Source organism: Triturus cristatus, chromosome 4_2 (assembly GCF_964204655.1).
Source record: "Triturus cristatus chromosome 4_2, aTriCri1.1, whole genome shotgun sequence".
NCBI classification, from domain to species: domain Eukaryota; kingdom Metazoa; phylum Chordata; class Amphibia; order Caudata; family Salamandridae; genus Triturus; species Triturus cristatus.
This window is the reverse complement of record NC_140586.1, coordinates 188,023,444-188,045,994: the sequence shown is the minus strand read 5'-3', so window position 1 is coordinate 188,045,994 and position 22,551 is coordinate 188,023,444. Positions and strand designations below refer to the sequence as shown.

Here is a 22,551-nt window from a genome sequence, read left to right as displayed (position 1 = left end):
ACTTGGATGGAAATGATCATGAGATGAAGAGACAGAAAGCATGGGTTTGTAGGGAAAAAAAGAGACATGAGGTGGAAGACTAGGCAGCTTTGCCATTCATCAACCCAGGCATTCTGCAGCAGCGGGCTCCTAAGAAAACCTTGGGCCCAAATACATATTTTATTTATTTCAAAGAAATTCAGCACTGTCCCGTCATGATACCTCCTGACCTGTTTATGCTTGCCCTGTTGAATGTGCAATGGATCGGGTGAGGGAGGATATCGCACTATGCAAGGGAGATACCACACAGGAAAGGGGAAGGGTACGCTTCACTCTGCCAGGGGAGCTGCAGCTACACCAAAGGGATCCCAAGAGATGTAACTGGCCATGCAACGGAGATGGACTGAGGATGTATTTATGCAGGTAGCAAATTCAGTCATCGACACTGCCAACCACCAGAAAGGCAAACCTGTCCTGATAAAGTACCCACTTCTGAAGTCCAATGAACTCTAGCTCTCTCCGCAAGGTACACTTGTGAAACCGTTTGCATGTGAAAATGAGCCTTCTATTGAAGAACCAGACCTTATGAGCCTGGCTGCGCAGGGCACGCATTAATCACATGAGTTCACCTGCTTTGTCGAACAGAGACACGGGACACTCCGTTAGGCGTAGAAGATCAAGTTTATTAGCTGCAGCTAAGCATAGTTGTCCCAGAAGTACGCTCAGTATGTTCTTAGGAGACTACCACTTTACTTCGTGGCGCACAATCTTTTATAGCACACAGACTCACAAAGAACCCTCCCAATGTATACATGCTTAACCAATGAGAAAGGTCTGAAAACAAGATATTAAGTAACCCAAATAAACCTCTCTTTCAACTCTGTTTGTCACCCTTCCCCACAAGTTAATTAGTGGTAGTGTCTACGATTCGACTTGCAGGTGGCAGGACACATTTGTATGCCTCAAAGGACAGTTGTGCAATGAGAGAAAACCAGTAGAGAATAGCGAAGGCCAGAAGATAAGATAAAGTCAGGAAAGGATGGTGCGAACCAACAGATAGTCGAAACAGGGATCAGTCAACCAGACGAGGATTAGTGGACTCGGCCAGACCCTGACACCAGTTACATAAACAGAGGCAGGAGGTTATTTGACACGTCGCAGTGGGAAAGGCAAAAACACTTTGTTCGCCGTGCTGCCTGAGTGAGGGCAACACAAAATGGCGACGGGGCACAAAATGGCAGCTAAATACGAAAGAAATCGAAAACTAAATTACCTCAGACCCTCCTTTTGCCATTACTCAGGCAAAACGCACAGACTCATTTTAGTCTGAGTCGATGTCAATGGCCATGAGGTCATCAAGTTGTTGCTGCAGCATCATTTTAATGTTCTCCGTTTTCTGTGACACAGGCCTTGGGACACACATAGTGGCACAAAGACCGCAAATGGCGGGGTCACACTGCATACAGAGACAGCAGGAAAAAATGATAGCCAAAACCACTCCAAGGAATGTTAATACCTTCCATCCCCATTTGGACAGTAATTCCCAAAACCATCCCAATAAAGACCAATCTCCTTCGTCCTGATGAATCGACTCGGAGATCACATGTAATTTGGAGATGGCTTGGTATACCGTAGGGGCATCATTAGGTATATAAATGCAACAGCTAGATCCGATCAATTTACAAACTCCACCACGATCTGCAAGAATAACATCTAGAGCAATTCGGTTCTGCAATGTCATGAGACGATCCGCCTGAAGTTCAGCTGTGAGATTACTCAAGGCTCCCACAGCAACATCTATGGTAGTCTCAACAACACGAACCAACTGTCTGAGGTTTCTACTGTTGGCCATTGGGCCCCAAAAAGGGAGAAATCCTTTGAGGAAATCGCCTCCCTCTGGTCCTGCCGTGTCTTTAGAGTCAATAATCCCTCTGCCATATCTGTTTCTGTGATGACCTGAAGGAGCGGTGTATGTAGGAGGGAGAAGGAAAGCTATATAGCACGTTCCTGAAAAATCAGCCGGTAGCCACGTGTATGCTATATCGTGGCAGACAAAATACGTGCCCTGAGATGGCACTAACGGTGGCGAATTCTGAAATGTGTAATTGTATGTATGGGAACAAAAGCTCTTTCCTTGTCCAATGTCCGTAGTCTGGCCATTCATTTGTAGACAAAAACTACCTTGATGAGGTATAGTCCAAATTGGTGGAGATTTTCCCTGATTAACTTTATCTGTAAGGCTAGTGACGTAACGAGTCACATTCCAACCATCATATGTCCGCTTCTCATCAACAGGAAACGTACTATTCTCCACAATTCTAGCCATAGCCACTATTCCCTTTATCAGAGAACTATGACTAAAATCTGGTCCACTACCGTATGAACCAACAGGATGTCTAAGTCGGTTCTGATATGCATTTGAAAACATCACCAGATAGGCCCATGCGGAACCTTCATAAGAAAACGGAAGGACTAAATATGGCATCCCTTTATCTGTGGTATGCGGCATAAGTCCACACACCCAACAGTCAGTAGTATTGACTACCAATTGATGCTGGTGCAACAACTGGACAAATGAATTATTAAAATATTCTGTTCTCCTGATTAGTTCATGTTGGGAAAGTGTATGTAATCGATGTGGGGAGATAGTAGAACGAAGAAGCAAGGAAATAGAAGTAGGGACATATTTGTGCTGCATAGCATGAATAATCCAACCTACACAAGCCAACAAGATACACAAAAACGTAAAAACACACAATGTTATGCCACATCGTGTGTACAATAATTTACAATATTTCTTTATCATCTCTTCCTTCTTAACCTTCTTTCCCAATTTGACATCCATCCTCTAAAATTGTTGCTCACGGCAATCTTCCTTACTCACTTGGCTGTGATTATTAGCCGTCCTATGATACTGCAAGTCCTGGGGGCCTAGCCACTATACAGGTCACGAACCAAGACTCCAACCGTGACCCTGCAACCCGGACAGATGATATATGTCACAAAAGAGATGAAAATCTCAGGTGTCCTTGACCAGTCTAGGCCTTAAATTATATCGAGTTCTGTTTAGTACAGTTTGGTCCTGAAATAGCGTCTGTGGATCTGGAGTGTTCAATCGGAGATGTGGCGGTACGGCTTCTTGTAAAACGTCGTCATCTTCTTTCTCTGACCGAGCTCCATCTAGGTGTGCACTACTGAAAGGTACAAACCGGGGGACCCTTTCGCCTTCAAAATCACCTACACCCTTACGGACCCACTGGTCAAAAGGCAAGGGCAAGGGCACCTTTTTGCAGTGCACGCCATGGATCCAGTTCTTTTTCCCTTCGACTTTCACTGCTGTACGTGTCACCAGAAGAACTTGTCGAGGCGCCTTCCAACGAGGTTCCAAATTCCTTGTCCTCTGAAAAATCTTCACACAGACCTAGTCTCCAGGTTGGATAGAGTGACCTGGGTCTGTGGAGGCCTCTGGTAAAGCGTTTTGAACCTGTTGGTGGAGAACACGCAATTTAGTGGTGAGGTCATGTAAGTAGTCAATCAGCATCGGATACTGTATATCAGAATACTTTTTAGGGCGAGGGACTCCCCAAACATGGGCCGGGTGCCCAAAAACAACCTAGTATGGGCTGAGTCCCAAACGAGAATGTACAGCTGTTCTAGTGGATAGGAGAGCCAAGGGTAAAGCATCGGGCCAGGCAAGACCCGTGCTGGCCTGTACCTTTGCAAGCTTAAGTTTGAGAGTGCCGTTATAACACTCTACCAAACCCGCTGATTGAGGATGGTTCGCCGCATGGAACTTCTGCTTGATACCAAGACCCGCACACACCTTTTTCATAATTTGACCCACAAACTCACTTCCATTGTCACTCCAGACAATGCGCGGCAAACCAAACCTAGGGAAGAACTCTTTCAGAAGAACTTTGGCAGTGGACAAAGCAGTGTTGTCTTTCAGGGGGTAGGCCTCTATCCATCTGGAAAAGGCACACACCACCACCAGAACATATTTGAGATTGTTGCATCGTTCCATGTGAATATAGTCAATTTGCAACACCTCAAAAGGATATGTTGGGGGAGCAAAATGACCTGCTGGAGTTGGGGTTCCCTTTCCTGGATTATGCATCAAGCAAACGATACAATGCTTCACCAAATTATCTGCACATTTTGGAATCCCTTCGTTCAGCCACACTGGAGCCAGAAACTTACATATTCCTTTCGCACTGATGTGGGCTGGACCATGCACCATAGCAACTACAGGCAGTACATAGGCGTCTGGTAACAGCCAACGCTGATGTTCTGACAATTCTATTCAACATCCCATCGCATCTAACATTCCTGCACTCTCTTTCCACTTACTCAACTCTTTCTCTGTAGCCTCTCCTTGAATCGCTCTCACACTTTCTATTGTCCTCACACATTCCTCTTTCCCCGACCCAATTTGCAGGGCCCGCAACATACATGCGACTTGTAGCATCCCTGGCTGTTTCTTTCGCTACCTCATCCGCAAAAGCATTCCCGTGACCAACATCATCAGTAATCCTCTTATGCGCACTACACTTTAGAATTGCTATCTGGGTAGGCAAAACAAGTGACTCAAGAAGGTCAGTTACCAACTGACCATGCTGTATCTTAGTACCGTGGGAGGTAAAGAATCCTCTTTCCTTCCACAACCGACCGAAACTATGTGCCACACTGAACGCATACTGGCTGTCGGTATACACATTCACTCTCCTTCCCTTAGATAGCACACACGCTCTGGTCAAAGCTATCAGTTCAGCTGCCTGAGCTGAATTATGTCTGATGCGTGCTGTCTCCACGATTGTATGCAAGGTGGTAACAGCATAAGCTGAAGTTGTCTCACCATTAGGGAGTTTAAAACAAGAACCATCCACCCATAGGATCCCATCCGGGTCCACTAGTGGTGTATCTTTCAAATCAATCCTACCTTTTGTCTCCTCCTCAGTACGGAGAAAACAATCATGTTGTTCCTGAATACCTTTCTCCTCTGGAAGAGGTAACAATGTAGCTGGATTTAAAGTGTTACATCGTTTGATGTGCACATGACTAGCCAAGAGCGTCAGCTCATATCCAGACAAGCGAGCACTAGTAAGATGTTGCGTTTTCGTCCTATTTAGCAAGGTATCCACTGCATGTGGTACCATAACAACAAGAGTGTTATCTAGCACCACTCCAGCAGACTGACAAATAGAAATTGCTGCTGCTGCTGTAGCTTTAAGGCAACTAGGCAATGCCTTGGTTACTGGGTCTAGCGTAGCTGAAAAATAGGCACATGGCCACTGTTTGTCTCCAAATCGTTGTGTTAAGACTGACAACGCACAACCCTCTTTTTCATGGACATAGAGCGTAAAGGGCTTACTGTAATCCGGAGTTCCCAACACAGGAGCAGAGCACAGAGCAGCACGTAAACCAGTAAAACTCTTCTGACATTCGTCAGTCCAAGGAAGGGGTTGGGGTGTGTCTTTCAAAGTGAGTGTCAACAACGGTTTGGCCAACAAAGAAAAATTTGGAATCCACTGTCTACAATAAGAGGTAATGCCCAGGAAGGCACGCACCTCTTTTTGTGTGGATGGCACAGCCATTTGTGAAATTGCTTGGATACGTTCTGGGGTCAATCGCCTTCCCTCCTTCGACAAGAGATGACCTAAATAGGTAACCTCTTGGCGGGCATATTGTAGTTTAGAAGGTGAAACCTTATGATGAAGGTCAGACAAGTGACGCAACAGTGCAACAGTCACATTCTTGCACATATCCTCTGAAGCGGCAGCAATCAATAAATCGTCCACATACTGAATAAGGGTAGCACCTGGCGGCAAAGGAAAAGCATCAAGCTGGCATTTCAGAGCTTGGCTATAGATGGAGGGACTTTCACAATAGCCTTGGGGTGCGTGCTTGAACCGGAAACTTCGGCCTCCTAAAGAGAAGCCAAAAATATCTCTACTCTCTTCAGCAATTGGGATGCTGAAGAAGGCATTTTTCAGATCAATAACAGAAAACCAAGCTGCCGAGGCAGGTATCATTGTTAACAGGGCAGTGATGTCTGGAACAACAGGAAACTGCGGTGCAACAATTTTATTAACCTCCCGAAGATCAATCACAAAGCGATAAATAAGAGGCTGAGAAGGATCAGTGCGTTTTAGAACCGGGAGAACAGTACTATTGCATACATTTCCTCTCGTCTCCTCAATCACACCCTTCTGAACCAAATCATAAATAATAGCCAAAAGCACCTTTCACCATCATTGGAAATTTTGTATTGAGGAATGCGTGGCAATTTAGCATTGGGCTTGAGGGTAACAACATAGGGTGGGATCTCAAGACAACCAACATCATTTGGGCCCGTGGCCCAAAGTGTTGCAGGGAGAGAGAGCAATTCAGGTGGAAATTGATCTTTAGACAAATACATTGGAGAAGTCAGTTTCTGCCCCAAAGCAAGATGTACACCAGAAGGAGAACAATATATTGTTACATGCAATCTTTTCAATAAATCCAAACCCAACAGATTCTCGCCGCAACCAGTCGTTAAAAGAAGCGGAGCCTCCAAATCATAAGAACCAATTGAAATAGGCAGAGGACAAGAGACCGGGTTACGAACCGGGGCGCCAGAAAATCCTACGGATACATTCGTTAAGCCAGACAAAGGTGCCCCAGGGAGTTTGGAGTGAATGATAGAACTTCTCATCGCACCAGTATCTAAAAGAAATGGCTCTGAAACACCCATAGTAGTGACATTAACATAAGGCCCATTCTGATCTACTGGAGTCGATACCACTCCCTCACTTTGTCTATGGCTGTCCTAGTTAGCGGGAAAATCTTCGTTCTCACCTTCAACATAGTAGTCATCATTGTAATACTGTGTAGACTGAGTATTTTGCTGATCAAAGTAGTTCATAGAATTTGGAGGTGGAAGGGAACGCTGTTTTTGAGGCAACATACCTCGACCTCTGGGCGCTAACTGGGAACCACCATGACCTCGTGGAGTAGATAGTTCTCCATTACGCTGTAATAAAACCGGGCAGCCATTCTTAAAATGACCTTCCTCCCTACAATAGGCACATTGGTTAGGACCTAACAAAGGTCGCGGAATAAAGGGCTCAGGCTTTTGAAACACCCTCTGAAACTGGGGAGGCTGTTGAAACTGGCGCTGAGCAGAGCGAGGAGGATAAGCCTGTTGCAGAAGAACCTTCGTTTTTAATTCTTTAGTCTTTTTCTCTTGCTTATCTTTTTCCTCTTTGTCCCTGTTTTTGTAATATTGAGCAGTAGCCAATATCTGAGCAGAAGAAGAAACAGCCCATGAACTTTCAGAGTCTTTCAATTTATGTGACAACTCGGGAAGCAAATTAATTACCAATTTATCTACAAATAATCGTTGTCCACCCTCTGTAGTCATATCCTGACCACTTTGATCAATAAACGTCTCCTCAAAACGAGTGAAGAAATCGGAGACACTCATCTTTCTTCTGTTTACACGCAGCTAATTTATCCCAATTAACTCGTAAGGCGGGCATCATCATTTTCATTAAAGTAATAATCCTACCAGGGAGTTCTGAAATCAAAACATCAGGCTTAGCACCACCCACTTGGGCTCTATCCGCGGCAGTTATAGCAGCCCAAGTATCACCCAATTCTGGAGCGTGATCCTCTCTACGAATCCGAGCCCATAACGCTTGTGGGACTACATTTCCCATCAACATGTCAATATCGGCTAAATTCATAATACAGGCATCAACAGTCTGGGACAATTCTTTATAGTAACCAGCAGGGTTTTTACGGGGATCCGGTAAAGACTGTTTGAGAGCCAAAACATCAGATCTCTTCCAGGGGACATGTACCCATATACGCTGGAAGTGAGCGGGAATAGCTGGATTATTACCTGCTTGTGCAACCTCTTCCCTCCATATCGGAGGAACCTCTCTCATTGGGTAATGTTTCAATGTCTGCCGAACAGCAGGATCAGAATCAAAAAAAGTTGGTGAAGAAAATAAGGACCTAAAAGTAACAAGTGTCCTTACGGCGTCCTCAACCTTAGAACCCACAATAAGTCCTTGATCGAAATTAGCCTGAACATCCAACAGACCCTGGGAAGTAAACCCAAATCCATATCCTCCCATCCTTTAACAAGAGTGTCACACATAACCTTAAATACATATCTCTGCGTCGTCGGAACCTGGAAGTTGACTACGAGACTGTCTTCGAGAAAAGAACGGAGACATGTTCAAAGTCCCAAAGAAAGGGGACAAAAAACCAGAGACAGTATCTGTGATACGTTTGCGCACAGTAGGAGAATTGGACATAAGGACAGGGGACAAGGTATTAGGCGATACAGGAGAAGAACTAACAGTTATAAGGGGAACCGTAGGCAAAGGAGATTGAGGTTGAGGTTCAGGAGATGGAGGCAAAGGAATCGGTGGGAAAAGAGGTGGGAGTGGCAATACCGGAAGGGGCAAAGGTGGAAGAACCGGAGCAGGTGGGGGCACAACAGGCAACTGAACAGGTTGTAACAACGGGGGTGCGTTAGCGCCTTGTACATAGGGCGGAGGCAATCTCAATAAGTGAGACATCAAAGGGTCTTCCTCCAGATCCTTACTTTTATCAGAAGGGGAAGTAGGCAACACCGGATAGCATCTATCTATCGCCATACGATGTTCTCTCTGAAATTTCTATTGCGTGATCAATCTCATTATCTTTAAACTGTTGGGCAGCCTGTATAATCGTCATACTTTGTGCTTTCTTATCTCGTTTTGCCTGCTTAATTTCTTTCTGTTTGGCTTCCTTACGCCAGAGGCGGAAAGAGTCAAACATTGCCGGCCGGGCTTTTCTTTTAAACAGTATCGCTTCCAAATTGTCCAATATGTCAGGCTCAAAACTACCGTTCTGTGGCCACTGCAGAACACCATCGTTCTTCGTGTATCGGATCCATGCCTCGTTAAAGGCAATGGGGCCAACACCATGTTTTGAATAAAGCTCATAAGTGGGAGTTCCAACCGGAGGAATCGGACAAGAGTCCTCCAGCCGGGAATCCCTATCGCAATCAAAGCAACAGAACTTCCTAAACCTACTCAGACCAGGCATCGTTATTTCACTGGACTGTTCACAAACATCAAGGGTTAAACCAAATAACACAGTACAAACGTACTCACCCCCTCGGCTTCGGCTTTTGCAATAGCCGAATCAAAGACAAAAAACAAAACAAAATAGTGAGAGCTACCCACCAATACTTAACTAAGTGGTCTTCTTACGCCAATAGAGGTCCGTCTAACGTCTCGCGATTGCCAAACATCACCGAAGGGACCAAAGCAGGGCGGCAGTCAGGGCAGCAGTCGTCAGCAGCCGTCAGAAAGGAGAAACCGCACTGTAAAAGACCTTCGGACCACTTCGACATACAGGGGTCGCTTGACGTGGTTCGCGATTCCTCCGGAATTTTCTTGCGGGGCTCCTCACGACCCTCGGGCAGAACTGCTACCTCTGAAGCCGCCCCACATTGGGCGCCATTTTGAAGAACCAGACCTTATGAGCCTGGCGGCGCAGGGCACGCCTTAATCTCCTGAGTTCACCTGCTTTGTCGAACAGAGACACGGGACACTCCGTTAGGCGTAGAAGATCAAGTTTATTAGCTGCAGCTAAGCATAGTTGTCCCAGAAGTACGCTCAGTATGTTCTTAGGAGACTGCCACTTTACTTCGTGGCGCACAATCTTTTATAGCACACAGACTTGCAAAGAACCCTCCCAATGTATACATGCTTAACCAATGAGAAAGGTCTGAAAACAAAATATTAAGTAACCCAAATAAACCTCTCTTTCAACTCTGTTTGTCACCCTTCCCCACAAGTTAATTAGTGGTAGTGTCTACGATTCGACTTGCAGGTGGCAGGACACATTTGTATGCCTCAAAGGACAGTTGTGCAATGAGAGAATACCAGGAGAGAATACCAGTAGAGAATAGCGAAGGCCAGAAGATAAGATAAAGTCAGGAAAGAATGGTGCGAACCAGCAGATAGTCGAAAAAGGGATCAGTCAACCAGACGAGGATTAGTGGACTCGGCCAGACCCTGACACCAGTTACATAAACAGAGGCAGGAGGTTATTTGACACGTCGCAGTGGGAAAGGCAAAAACACTTTGTTCGCCGTGCTGCCTGAGTGAGGGCAACACAAAATGGCGACGGGGTACAAAATGGCGGCTAAATACGAAAGAAATCGGAAACTAAATTACCTCACTATATATGTTCCAGAGATTAGGAAGGCAAAGGACCCCAGTTATGGGAGACTGAACAGATTTCATATGAGGGAGAAGGTAGGCCATCCCACTCACAAGGATACAGGTAAAACGCCTGTACCTTTGACTACAATACCACTACTATCGAGGAAGTTACTTACCTTCAGTAATGATATATCTTTAAGAGACATATATTAGTTATGGATTCCTTACCTTAGAATAACCCCCAGGCGTCAGACTGGATCCGGAGAATTTTTCTTCAACAGTACCCCTGTGTGTTGGTAGGTGGCGTCAGTCGACTCCACGTTCGTCGTTGATGTGGTGATCGCCGGAATGACGTTGCGGTATCTACTTAGACGCTGCCCCTGCGTGCTGACGTCAGTTCTTAACACGACATTCCACACCAGAACCGCAAGACACTGACCACTGGTGCATAAAGCTAGGGCCCTGAAAGGGAGTCCCTTACTCTAGAAATCAGTTCGCAGAACGGGGAGGATGGGCAGGGCGGTAAGGAATACATAACTAATATATGTCTCTTACAGATATATCGTTACTGAAGGTAAGTAATTTGTTCACCTGAAAGAGACTATTAGTTATGAATTCCTTACCTTAGAATAGATACCCCAGCAATACAAACCCTGGAGGTGGGTGTGCGAACCAAGTTCACACCAGGAAGTCCTGAAGAACGGAGCCGCCAAAGAAGCTGTCTCTCCGGACTTGGCTGTCCAGACAGTAATGTTTAGTGAACGTGTGCAACAAAGCCCACGTGGCTGCCTGGCAGATGTCATGAAGGGGGACTCCACGTACCAAAGCAGTAGTGGCTGCCATCGCCCTGGTGGAATGGGCACACAACCCTACTGAAGGTTCCTTTTTCGCCAAGGAATAACAAATTTTAATGCAAAGAATGACCCATTGAGAGATGGTACGTTTTTGCATGGCCTGACCTTTCTTGGTGCCCACATAGCCAACAAAGAGCTGATCATCCACCCGGAATTGTTTTCTGCGATCTAGATAAAATGAAAACGCACGTTTTGGATCCAGACGGTGGAGCCTCTCCTCCTCTTTGGAAGGATGTGGGGGCGGGAAGAAGGTGGGCAAAGTGATGGTCTGTCCTATGTGGAAAGAGGTAACCACTTTGGGATAAAAAGAAGGTCTAGTGTGAAAGACAACCTTGTCTGGATGAACAGCCAGGAAAGGAGATTTAGAAGAAAGAGCCTGAAGCTCACCTGACCCTATGAGCAGAGGTGATGGCAACCAAAAAGGCAGTTATGAGGGTCAATAGTCTGAGAGGACAATTATGTAGCAGCTCAAAAGGAGCACACATATGGTAAGTCAGAACAAGGTTCAAGTCCTACTGGGGCATTACGAAAGGAATAGGAGGAAACAGGCGAGTAATGCCCTTAAGGAAGCGATTTACAATAGAGGACTTGAAATGAGAAGGCTCATCAGGAAGGCGAAGAAAGGCTGAAATGGCCGAAAGATAGCCTTTAAGAGTGCCAAGAGCAGACCCCTGCTGGGCCAAAGAAAGAATGAAGAGGAGAACCTCTGAAAGAGGGGCAGAAAGGGGATCCACGGATCCACAGCCCTTGCTGTGCACCATGCCACAAATGTGTTCCATCTACAGGTGTATACCGTTTTGGTGGAGGGACGCCTGGCTGCCAAGATAAAGTAACAGACTTCTGGAGGAAGGTCGAAAACTGTCAACTACCACCGTTCAATCTCCACGCAAGGAGGTGGAGGCTGAACAGGTTCAGGTGAAGGACCACCCCCTGCTGCTGCGACAGAAGATCCTCCCGAAGAGACAGCCTGATCGGAGGATCGATGGCCATGTTCAAGATCTCGGGATATCAGACTCTTGGTGCCCAGGCCGGAGCCACAAAAATGACTTGGGCCCGGTCGCACTTGATCTTCTTCAACACTCTGGGCAGAAGTGGTATAAGCAGAAAGGCGTATAGAAGACCGAAACTCCACTCGCAAAGAAAAGTATCACCTAGCGAGTGCCGTCTTGGAAATTCCAACAAGCAGAACTGCTGACCTTGCGTGTTCTCTTCGGTGGTGAGATCTAACCAAGGCTCTCCCCACTGCTGAAAGAGACCTTGCACCACCTCCGAGTGAAGACTCCATTTGTGATCCATCATCCACCGACAGCTGAGTTCGTCCACCCTGGCATTCAGGGAACCCGCAAGGTGTTGCACCACCAGGGACAAGTCCTGATGTTCCAGCCACTTCCAGAGACGAAGGGACTCCTGACAAGAGGGTCCACGACCCCACCCTGCCCTGTTTGTTGCAATACCACATGGCAGTGGTGTTGTCTGTGAACACCTGCACTACTCATCCTTTGACAGAAGGAAGGAACGCCTTCAGTGCAAGGCAAATCACCCGGAGCTCCAGAAGGTTGATGTGGAACCTGGACTCCGCCCAAGACCAGAGGCCTCTGATCTCCACCTCCCCCATGTGGCCGCCCCTCCCCGGAAGTGATGCATCTGTCACCACTGTGAACTCTGAGTGGGGAAGGGAAAGGGATCTGCAGTTGACCCAATGCTGGTTTGTTAGCCACCACTGCAATTGGTGTGCAGTACCCTCCGAGATCTGGACGCAATCGGAAACATTTCCCTGATGCTGAGCCCACTGCAACTTCAGATCCCACTGCAGAGCCCGCATATGCCACCTGGCATGATCCACCAGCAGGATGCAGGAGGCCATGAAACCCAGCATCCTCAGGGTCATTATGACCGAAACCCAGGATAGAGGCTGAAAGATCGGAATCATAGCCTGAATATCCGGGACTCGCTGTTCGGGAGGATAGGCCCGAAACTGCGCTGTGTCCAGAACCGCCCCAATGAAAAGGAGCTTTCGAGGGTATCAGGTGTGACTTCGGCATGATGACAGTGAACCCCAGCGAATGCAGGAGGTTCACCATAGTCTGGAGATGGGAGACGACAGCCTGGGGCGAACTTGCCTTCAACAGCCAGTTGTCGAGATAGGGGACCCCTGATCTGCGCAGATGAGCTGCAACCAACGCCATCACCTTCGTGGACACCCGAAGGGCACTGGTAAGGCAAAAGGGGAGCACGGTGAACTGAAAATGCTCGTGGCCTACTGTGAACCATAGGTAACGCTGGTGGGCAGGCAGGAAGTGGATGTGAAAATAGGTGTCCTGAAAGTCGAACACTACCATCCAGTCTCCAGGGTCGAGGGCAGACAGGACCTGAGCCAATGTCAACATCTTGAAATTCTCCTTCCGGAGGAAGCGGTTGACGTCCCTGAGATCCAAGATAGGACGCAGGCCTTTGTCCTTCTTGGGTACCAGAAAGTAGAGGGAATAACAACCACTACCTACTTCTGGCACAGGGACTTGCTCGATGGCTCCCTTGGTCAAGAGAGCCGCAACTTCCTGATGGAGAAGGGCCAAGTGATCCTCCGACATGCAATGGAGTGTTGGTGGCATGAAGGGAGAAGTAGTCTCGAAGGGGAGGGAGTAGCCCTTTCGGACTATCTGCAAAACCCACCTGTCTGACGTGATGTTATGCAAGTGGGGGAGGGGATGACGAATCCTTCCGCCCACTGGCAACTGGTGGCCCTGAAAAGTCAGACTAGGAAGGTTTGGAGGCTGCTGCAGAGGGAGTACTGGTGGACTTGCCCGCCCGCTGGCCCCTACACCCACGATGCTGGGTCCCACGGCCCAGGCCGCGCAGAGGCTGGACAGCTTGCACATGCACGTGGCTCTGGGTGGAACGTGGTGGGGCACCCCTTCCGTAGCCACGAAAGGGGCGAAAAGCGGACTGCGCGGGGTGAGAGGTGGTAGCGAGGCCCAAGGATTTGGCCGTAGCCCAAGAATCCTTAAAGCGTTGAGCTTGTTGTCCGCTTTGTTGCCAAACAAGCGATGGCCATCAAAGGGAATGTCCAAAAGAGTCGATTGGATATCACAAGCTAGTGGACCTTAGCCAAGCATAGCGTTGCAGGGCTACAGACATTGAAATAGTCCTGCCTAGCGAGTCGGCAGTGTCCAGCCCACATCGTATGGCGAACTTCGCTGCATCTCTAGCCTCAGAAACTGCATGGGAGAGCACGGCCCGAGCCTTCTTCGGGCACTGTGGCAGCAACTGCGCGACCGTGTCCCACACAGAGTGGGTGTAACAACTTAAGAGACATGCGGTGTTCACCAACCGCAGCCCTAAGCTGGCGGAAGAAAACATCTTCTTCCCAAAGTGATCCAGCTTCTTGGATTACCTATCTGGGGAGCAGTAGGGAACGCGCCTTTGGACGTTGAGGCTTGGACCACCAAGCTCCTTGGGGTAGGGTGTTGGGAGAGGAAAGTGGGGTCGCCTAGGGCTGGCTGGTGGCGTTGGGCAATCATCCTATCCACAGGAGCCCCTGTGCTGGGCTCAGACCAGGTGCCCAGAAGGATGTCCATGAGGGCCTCATTGAACGGAAACAGTGGCTCCGAAGAGGCTGCTGCTGTTTTAAGCACCTCAGTCAGGAGGTTAGTCCCGACTACAACCGTAGGGAGCTCAAGGCCCAAGGCCTCAGCCACCCTACACAACACCACGGTAGGGGGAGAAAGCATGCCAAGGTCTGGGGATATATCCAGGCCACTGGCCTCACCCAGTTCCTCTCTACAGTACGGCTCTTCCAGCTGGTGTGCTAAAGGGTCAATAGACCTCTTCCAGTCCTCCTCACCCTCCTCTGGTTGCCACTCAGGGCGATAAGGAATGCCAGGATAGAACAGCGGTACAAAAGTACCGGTCGGCGCCGGTCCGGCTCCGTGTCCATGTCGAGGTGGAGGCCGAGGTCAACGCCGGCTGGGGACACAAAGGGTGTCAGAAGGGGCGGAGGTGTCGCCAATGGATTCGGCGCCAGAGGAGGTGTCATAAGGTTGACCGGTGCCGATCCGGATGCAGGACTGGATCCCTAGGGGCACTGCGGTAACAGAGCCGAAACCTCTGGCATCGAAGGCCTAAAACCCCTAGCCGAGTCCACAGTGCCCGAAGGTACGTCGGCGGAGTCGGGCTGCCCAAAGATGGAGTGGAGGGCTTCGTAAAAGCTATGAAGTTGGGCAGGGGTCGCCCCGGCTCCCGGGAAGGGAGGGAGGCTCGGAGCCGACCCAACAGGCTCCGCGTGTCGGAGCCGGACGACTACCTTCCGCCTCGAGAAGCTTTCAGGATCGCTCCCGCAAAGACTTCGGGTTCATGGCCTGGAAGTAGGAGAACGACTTAGGGTTGTGGTCGTGCTCCAAACACAAGAGGCACACAAGATGTGGGTCCGTGACAGACATCCCTTGCACCAGGAGTCAAACGACTTGAAAGAAGAAGTCCGCGTGTCGGAGCCGGACGACTACCTTCCGCCTCGAGAAGCTTTCAGGATCGCTCCCGCAAAGACTTCGGGTTCATGGCCTGGAAGTAGGAGAACGACTTAGGGTTGTGGTCGTGCTCCAAACACAAGAGGCACACAAGATGTGGGTCCGTGACAGACATCCCTTGCACCAGGAGTCGAACGACTTGAAAGAAGAAGTCGACAAAATGTCTAAAAAAACTCTAGTCAAAAAAGACTAAGGGTATCCCTCTCTCCGGATCTGCGCTGGCTGGCGCAAAAAAATAAAGAACTGATGTCAGCACGCAGGGGCGGCGTCTAAGTAGATACTGCGATGTCATTCTGGCGATCACAACGCTAACTACGAAGGCAGAGTCGACCGATGCCACCTACCGACGTACAGGGGTACAGCTGAAGAAAAATTCCTTGGATACAGCCTGACGCCTGGGGGTAATTCTAGGGTAAGGAATCCATAACTATTAGTCTCTTTCGGATAGTATTTTATGGCGTAGACAGCAAGGGCAGTAGCTATTCTAAAAAAAGAGGGGTGCATATCTGGTATCCACTCATCATCATCAGCCAAAAAAACTAAACAAATCTCAGTGGTCTTAAATGACTGTCAAGCTAGCTAGAGTAAATGCACATGGGCTGGCCAGAAACATTCAAGAGCAGGGTGGGATACCTTTACTAAGCTATGATGAAGATCTTTCCAACAGGCATAGAAATGAGGATGTTATAATGTAGGAAGCTGGCTCTCTATATATTATACCAAAGTAAGGTATAGTGTGCACAGAGTCCAGTGGATCCCAAGAGGCTTAAGTAAATAACACTAAAAGCTCTATTTGTGGTAGTGTGGTCGAGCGGTTAGGCTTATAAGACGGTTGTGTTAAGCTACTGTTGTACACACTCATGCAAGAAATGATTACACACACTCAAAGACTGAATCCATGACCAATTGTTTTGTAAAACGTTATTACTTTGTTACTTTATTTTAGGACCAAGGGGAACCCAGCTGCAGGTAGGTAACAATTTCAAGAAGAGCAATAATACTTTTTACCAAGCAGTAGGAATTGTTTGCACGGCAGTAAGAATGCTTTACAGTAGTGGAAATACGTTTGTATTGACAAATCAGAAACAGAAGAACTTTGCAATGAAAACAGATATACATTTACATGCAATAGGAGAATGTTATGCAATTCTATGGGAAGAAACAGATATATGCATTAACAGGCAAGTACTCAACTTACTCTTCCAGTCTTCAGGGGTTTAGAACAACACTGGGCAAGGTTTAGTTTAAGGTGACTATTGCACCACCAGTGGCACTGGGGCAGCCAGGTGCAGAGGTCACTGAGCCCCATGTTAGTCAATAGAGACTGGGGGCACCCTTAAGAGGTGCGGTTTGCAGGTAGGTACCCGTGGTTTCAGGGTACAGGCCCCTGGGGTTAAGGTAAGCACGGGGGCCACAAGGCAGCACCAAAGCTACACCACCAGCAGCACAGGGGCAGCTGGGTGCGCCCTATGCAAACGAATGGAAGATCTCGGTCGAACAAAGAGGTTGCAGGCTCACATCAGGAGGCTAGATGTAGGTGATCACCGGCTGGACAGGTAAGTGGGGTTGCAGGGCAAGGCCTGGGTACTGGGCTTCCCAAAGTCGGGGACTGAGGATGCAGGGGTGCCTTTTTGTGTCGGGTTTTTGTTACCGGAGCTGGTAGCAATCAGGGGGACCCTTTGTATTAAGTCTGCGGCCGACTTCGTGGCTTCCAGGAGAGGTCAGCCACCGATGGGAGTCGAGGTCTGGATCGCTGGGGAGACTTCGCTGGTCAGGTGAGCCACTCAGACTCAGGCCGTGCGCGTATGGTGCAGAGTGGGCACAGGTCGCGGATCTGCCAGGATCCTGAATCCTTGGAGTTAGAGTTTTCTGGACAGGGCCACTGTCCTCACGTGATCTGGTCTGTGTTGAATAGTGGAAGTCGTCCTGGGGTTCTTGGAAGTCACTGGCCACAGGACAGGCGTGGTCTTTGTCACAGGTTTTTCAAGCTGGAGACAGGCTGGTAGGGCTGGGGCCAAGTCAGTCGTTCTCTTCAAGCTTTGCTGCACAGCGTCTTCTTCATCTTTATTCTTCGTAGGTTGCAGGAGTCTGAGGATCAAGGTTCAGGGGTGCCCTTAAATACTGAATTTAGGGGAGTTATAAGTAATGGCAGGTGGTAGTCAATGCTGCCTTTTAGGGTGACTACACTCTTTGTGTGTCTCCCCTACCGTTGGAGAGGGGCATCCCCCAATCTGATTGGGTAGAATCCTTCCATTCAAGATGGAGGATCTCCTAAGGAGGGGGACACTTCGGTCCAAAACACCTTAGGTGTGGTCCTGGCAGAGAAGGGACACACCTCTCCTGACTAAAAATGTTGCCGCCGACCTTGCCACCAAATGTGTGGGCTTGGTCAGTGGGGCGGGCATCCACACTAGCTGGAGAGGCCCTGGCTAACATATGAAAGGGCAGGAAGCCTTTGAGGCTCACTACCCTGAACGCTGTTCCTGCTTGGGGGTAGGTGTGAAGCACCTCTACCCCAAGCAGTCTTAGTTCCAGACCCACAAGAGCACAAGGGCTCCCACCTCAGGGAGTCAGAAACTTGTCTGAGTGTGGCATGCTGGTGCAGACCAGTCAGCTGGATACAAGGGAGTTGGTAGACTTTCAGGGGGCATCTCTAAGATGCCCTCTGAGTGCATTTTACAATAAATCCAACACTGGCATCTGTGTGGGTTTATTGTGCTGAGACGTTTGATACAAAACTTCTCAGTATTCAGTAAAGCCATCATGGAACTGTGAAGTTCGTAATGACAAACTCCCAGCCCAAGTAATTAATATGGCTTTACTGCACTTAAATGTCTACAAATGGACTTAGACACTGTAAGGGCATATTGCTCATGCAGCTATGCCCTCATCTGTGGTATAGTGCACCCCGCCTTAGGGCTGTGAGGCCTGCTAGAGGGGTGACTTACCTATGCCACTGGCAGTGGTTGTGGGCATGGCACACACGGATGTGTGCCATGTTGACTCTTAGCTTTTGTCTGCACCACAACACACACAGTTTGCAATGACAGTGTGTATGTGTTTGGTGTGGGGTCTCTGAGGGTGGCACAATACATGCTGCAGCCCTTAGAGACCCTCTCTGGTCACAAGATCCTTGGTATCACTGGTACCTTTTACAAGGAACTTACATGTGGGCCAGAGGTGTGGCAATTGTGGAAACAATGGTATAGTTTTGGGAAAGAACACAGGCACTGGGTACCTGATTGGCAGCGACCCAGTGCACACTCAGTCAAAGTGCATCAGATATCAGGCAAAAAGTGTGTGCGTGTGTGTGTGTGTGGGGAGGGGGGGGGTAAGCATGCAAAAAAGGGGCACTTTCTTGATGATAAAAAGTGTTAATTATCCATATATATATTATGGCTATTGATGTGGTGTCCTAAACATGGGACGTATGAAACATAACACCCCACTGATCTTATTCTATCTGGTTCTTCTTTCATCATTTCAATGGCGTAACCCAGATCCTGCTGAAGAGAGTGGCTCAGATGAACAGTAAATCAAAGACCTTCGCTTGTACATCAAGTCTGAATGAATCCTGAAGTGCTATTTGGTGGCTTCATGTCTAAAACTTGTGGCTAATGATTTTAGTGCATGGTTCTATGTTCACTTTATATCTCTACTCAGCTACTCCTAGGTCACGACCAGTAGGTCATCTGACAAGCACTCTTTAGAACTTGACACCACTTTTCCAACCAGCTATTACTTCCTGCTCAAGTGACTAATCTTAGACTCCACTTTAAGCAGTGGGCAGACAAAGGATTGATGCATGTTCAGAGATGGTCTCTGACTGAGGTGCCTGTGACCGAATCTGAGGGTGTTGGATTAAATTGGAGCTTCTAAATATTATATCTGGTCAAGTCCCCCTTCCCCTCCAAGAAGTGACCAAATTAGCAATGGAGAGAGGTTGTGTTCTGAATAAAGACACGTCTAATAAACAGATACTTCATCCGTTTCAGCCACAAACCACAGACATACATCAGGCACAAGATTCTACAACAGTAAGACATTTTCCTCATCCTGTCTTTGAAGTAGAGGCTATGCCTCATAAAATGCCCCCAGCCCAAAGCTGCTGGTCTTCTTCCAGAAGAAACAGTCTCATCACTCTGCATTGAGCTCCAAGCTGTTTCTCTATGCATTCATTATTACCAACTAAACAGAATTGTCAACATCAAATTTGGTTTTGGCGCCCACACAGAATCTTGCAGAGCGCCGGTAGGCAGGGCATACCGCTGGGCTTTTGGAGAACATGTAAATGCAGTGCTGCAAGCCCATCTGTGCTAAATGGCCTCCAACGATGGGGAGAGGCTGAGAAGAAGAAAAGAAGATCCCTGAACTCTTACAAGGATGGTGACAGGCATCTTGGATTGTGATTGGCTGGTAAATCTTTCTTTATGTTTCACTGTGTCCTTTTGAGGCAATCAATATATTATGTTGCTGCAGCCAGAACCTTGCTTCATGGATTTACAATTTGTATAGGAGGTACAATATGTTCCTAAAGAGTTTGCTGAGGAGACATCTGTATTACCAAATAGTCTTCTGACAGCCAGGAAATCACAGACGCTGTATCGTTAGTCGGTATTGTGTTCTAATTCAGGGAACATTATTTATTTGTGAACTTTGATGGCGAAGACAAGGGCATAGAGGAAACGTTTGCACATGAGTGACCATTAGGCGTGGAAGTCTGTAGAAACTACAGCAGACTAAAGATTTAGCTGTGGGTAAAATTGAGCTCTGAAGCAAGATAATGGTATAAAACACGTGTTTTAGATGTGGGGAAAAGTGTCTCTAAAACCAGTAGTGTGTGCATCTTCTCTCTCTCTCTCTCCTGCCGCTATCTCAAAGAGAGTTTGAGACAATTTTTGACAAAATTAGATTTTAAAGACGAATGACCAAATTAAACAAAACATATATTGAATTGTTTCAATTATCGTCTGGAATGAGATTTCTGACAACATTTTGTTTTATTTGTCAATTGCACAACCACAAAGGATTTCTTGGTGCAATATAACACATTTTTAGCTACTCAACTGAATGGCTCTAATTTTTTCGACCTCAGTGGATTTACTGCGATTCAAACCTTTGACATAGGGTCATTGCGTTAGTCCACTAACACATCAGAGACCCATTTACAAATATACGTTAAGTCACTTAATGTCATGGAGTATGTTTACATGTAAGACCAGTTTGTCTACACCAGGCACCATGGGAAAAAATGTCCTACATTTGTGGGCGTGCAAAACGTCCCTTCAACCATGCACCATTCAAGTGATCCAACCTAGAATGGGCCAGTCTGTAAAGCCAAAGAATGCTTCATACAGCAATACACAGAAGTGTTTCCCCGGATTGTTCCTCTCATGCATATTTCAGATAGTGCCCCCATTTAGTGTGAGCCACACTTTCACCTTAAGGATGCGCCATAGAGTAATCGAGAATAACATGTGCTTAATTTGTTAACATGCACCATACCACAACCCGGACCCTGGCTGTCCCAGCCCCCCCCCCCAACCTCCCACCCAGGCATGCTCCATACAATAACTCACGCTGGTGTGTGCCCGTATGTCCCTTTCAGGCATGTTCTATACAGACCCATCCTAGAGTATTTTCAGCTTGACTCCCTCCTGCCCACCACTAATGACACCATACAGAGACACTCACCCTCAGTATGGACTGTACAGTCTGCAGAGGGTATGTAGACGTTGTAGCAATGGCCTTGGCTATGGCACTGATTATAAACACTTGCATGGATGACAGCTGCAGGAAAAAGGGAGAGAGAGACTGAAGTCAGAGACAAACAGATTCCAGGGGATATAAGAGATGCCAAGTGGGATGAGATGACCTGGGAACAATCACAGGGGTATAGGAGACAGAATTTCTAAAACAATTCTTCAACCAATGGCACAAAAGCACAGGAAAAAACAAGAGATCATAGACAGTCTCTTCCTCCACACTAGCCTCACTGTTCTGTGTCACTCCTTGTGAAACAGACTCTTAAGTATTTTGAGATGCCAACATGTTTCAGCTCCTGTGTGGCACAGTTCCGTTAGTGTTTCTCTCAATAGTCTTGGGAATGTGAAATGGCTTGTGTCCAGACTCCTGGGACTGGCTTTACTCTCTCTGGTGTTACTGTATTTTGACAGTCTATTTCTGGCGAGGACCAAGGCTGGGCTTGCAGTGATGATGGCTTCACTTCTGGATGTGCACCGGCCACCGCTACTCTCTCCACTGACTCTTTCTTGTTCAGCTGTGGCTTAGGGCTGGGCTTGCAGTGCAAAAGGTTCCATTTGTGACCTCTTCCTAGGCCTTGTCTTCCACCTGTCCATTACAGCTTTTTACTCTAAAGCCAGTCCTTGCTTCTTCCGTTGGGAGATACAATGACCTGCTTTAAGTTTGGTTCGGACCAACAGAAAATCGGGTCGTCAGCAGCAGCAGTTGACAGCCAAGAGGGGTGAGCCTCTTACTACCAGTCTACAGACTCCCAGGAAAGTGAAATCATAGATTCAAGGGGAGACCAGATGCGCCTCGCAGTGGCGTGCAGCAATAGCATCATAAGAGTCAGTAAGGTTCTTGACACTGATCCAGCATAGTGGCACTAATAACTCCTAGCCCATGCTCTGAGGAATGATAAGAACTCATCACGCTTAGAGCAGCATGAAGTGAAAGTGTTCCTTCAGCCACCACCATCCAAAGGTTTACTATTTCTAAGTTAATGTTATGCTTATTCTAGGTGACAGATATGTCATTACTGCTCACCTTCCAAGTCTTCTACAACGGCGACTCTTTAAATAAAAGTAGGTTTGCCAATCCACACAAGCTGCTGTGTTTAACCTAAGAAAAACTAACAGTCCTGTCTGAGAAATGCTAGAAACCATGGCACCTATTGACAAACTGCATTCTGCAGTAGGTTCAGAGGTACTACAATAGTACTACTAAATGTACTACAAAATGCTA

General features: G+C 47.6%; 1 protein-coding gene across 7 annotated transcripts in view; it reads right to left on the bottom strand.

Annotated features, from left to right (window-relative positions):
- Nucleotides 1-22,551, bottom strand: part of SLC25A17 (solute carrier family 25 member 17) — a 218,145-nt gene that overhangs the window by 45,468 nt on the left and 150,126 nt on the right. For 5 of the 7 annotated variants that reach the window (XR_014960567.1, XR_014960566.1, XM_085601064.1 and 2 more), the window contains one exon: nucleotides 21,259-21,354. The exons of the other annotated variants lie outside the window; for them this stretch is intronic. Coding sequence is in view for 3 of the 5 variants with exons in the window: in XM_085601064.1 (XP_085457190.1) it covers nucleotides 21,259-21,354 (96 nt within the window). In the remaining 2 variants the exon portion in view is untranslated. The remainder of the gene's footprint in view (nucleotides 1-21,258; nucleotides 21,355-22,551) is intronic. 7 annotated transcript variants of the gene reach the window in all.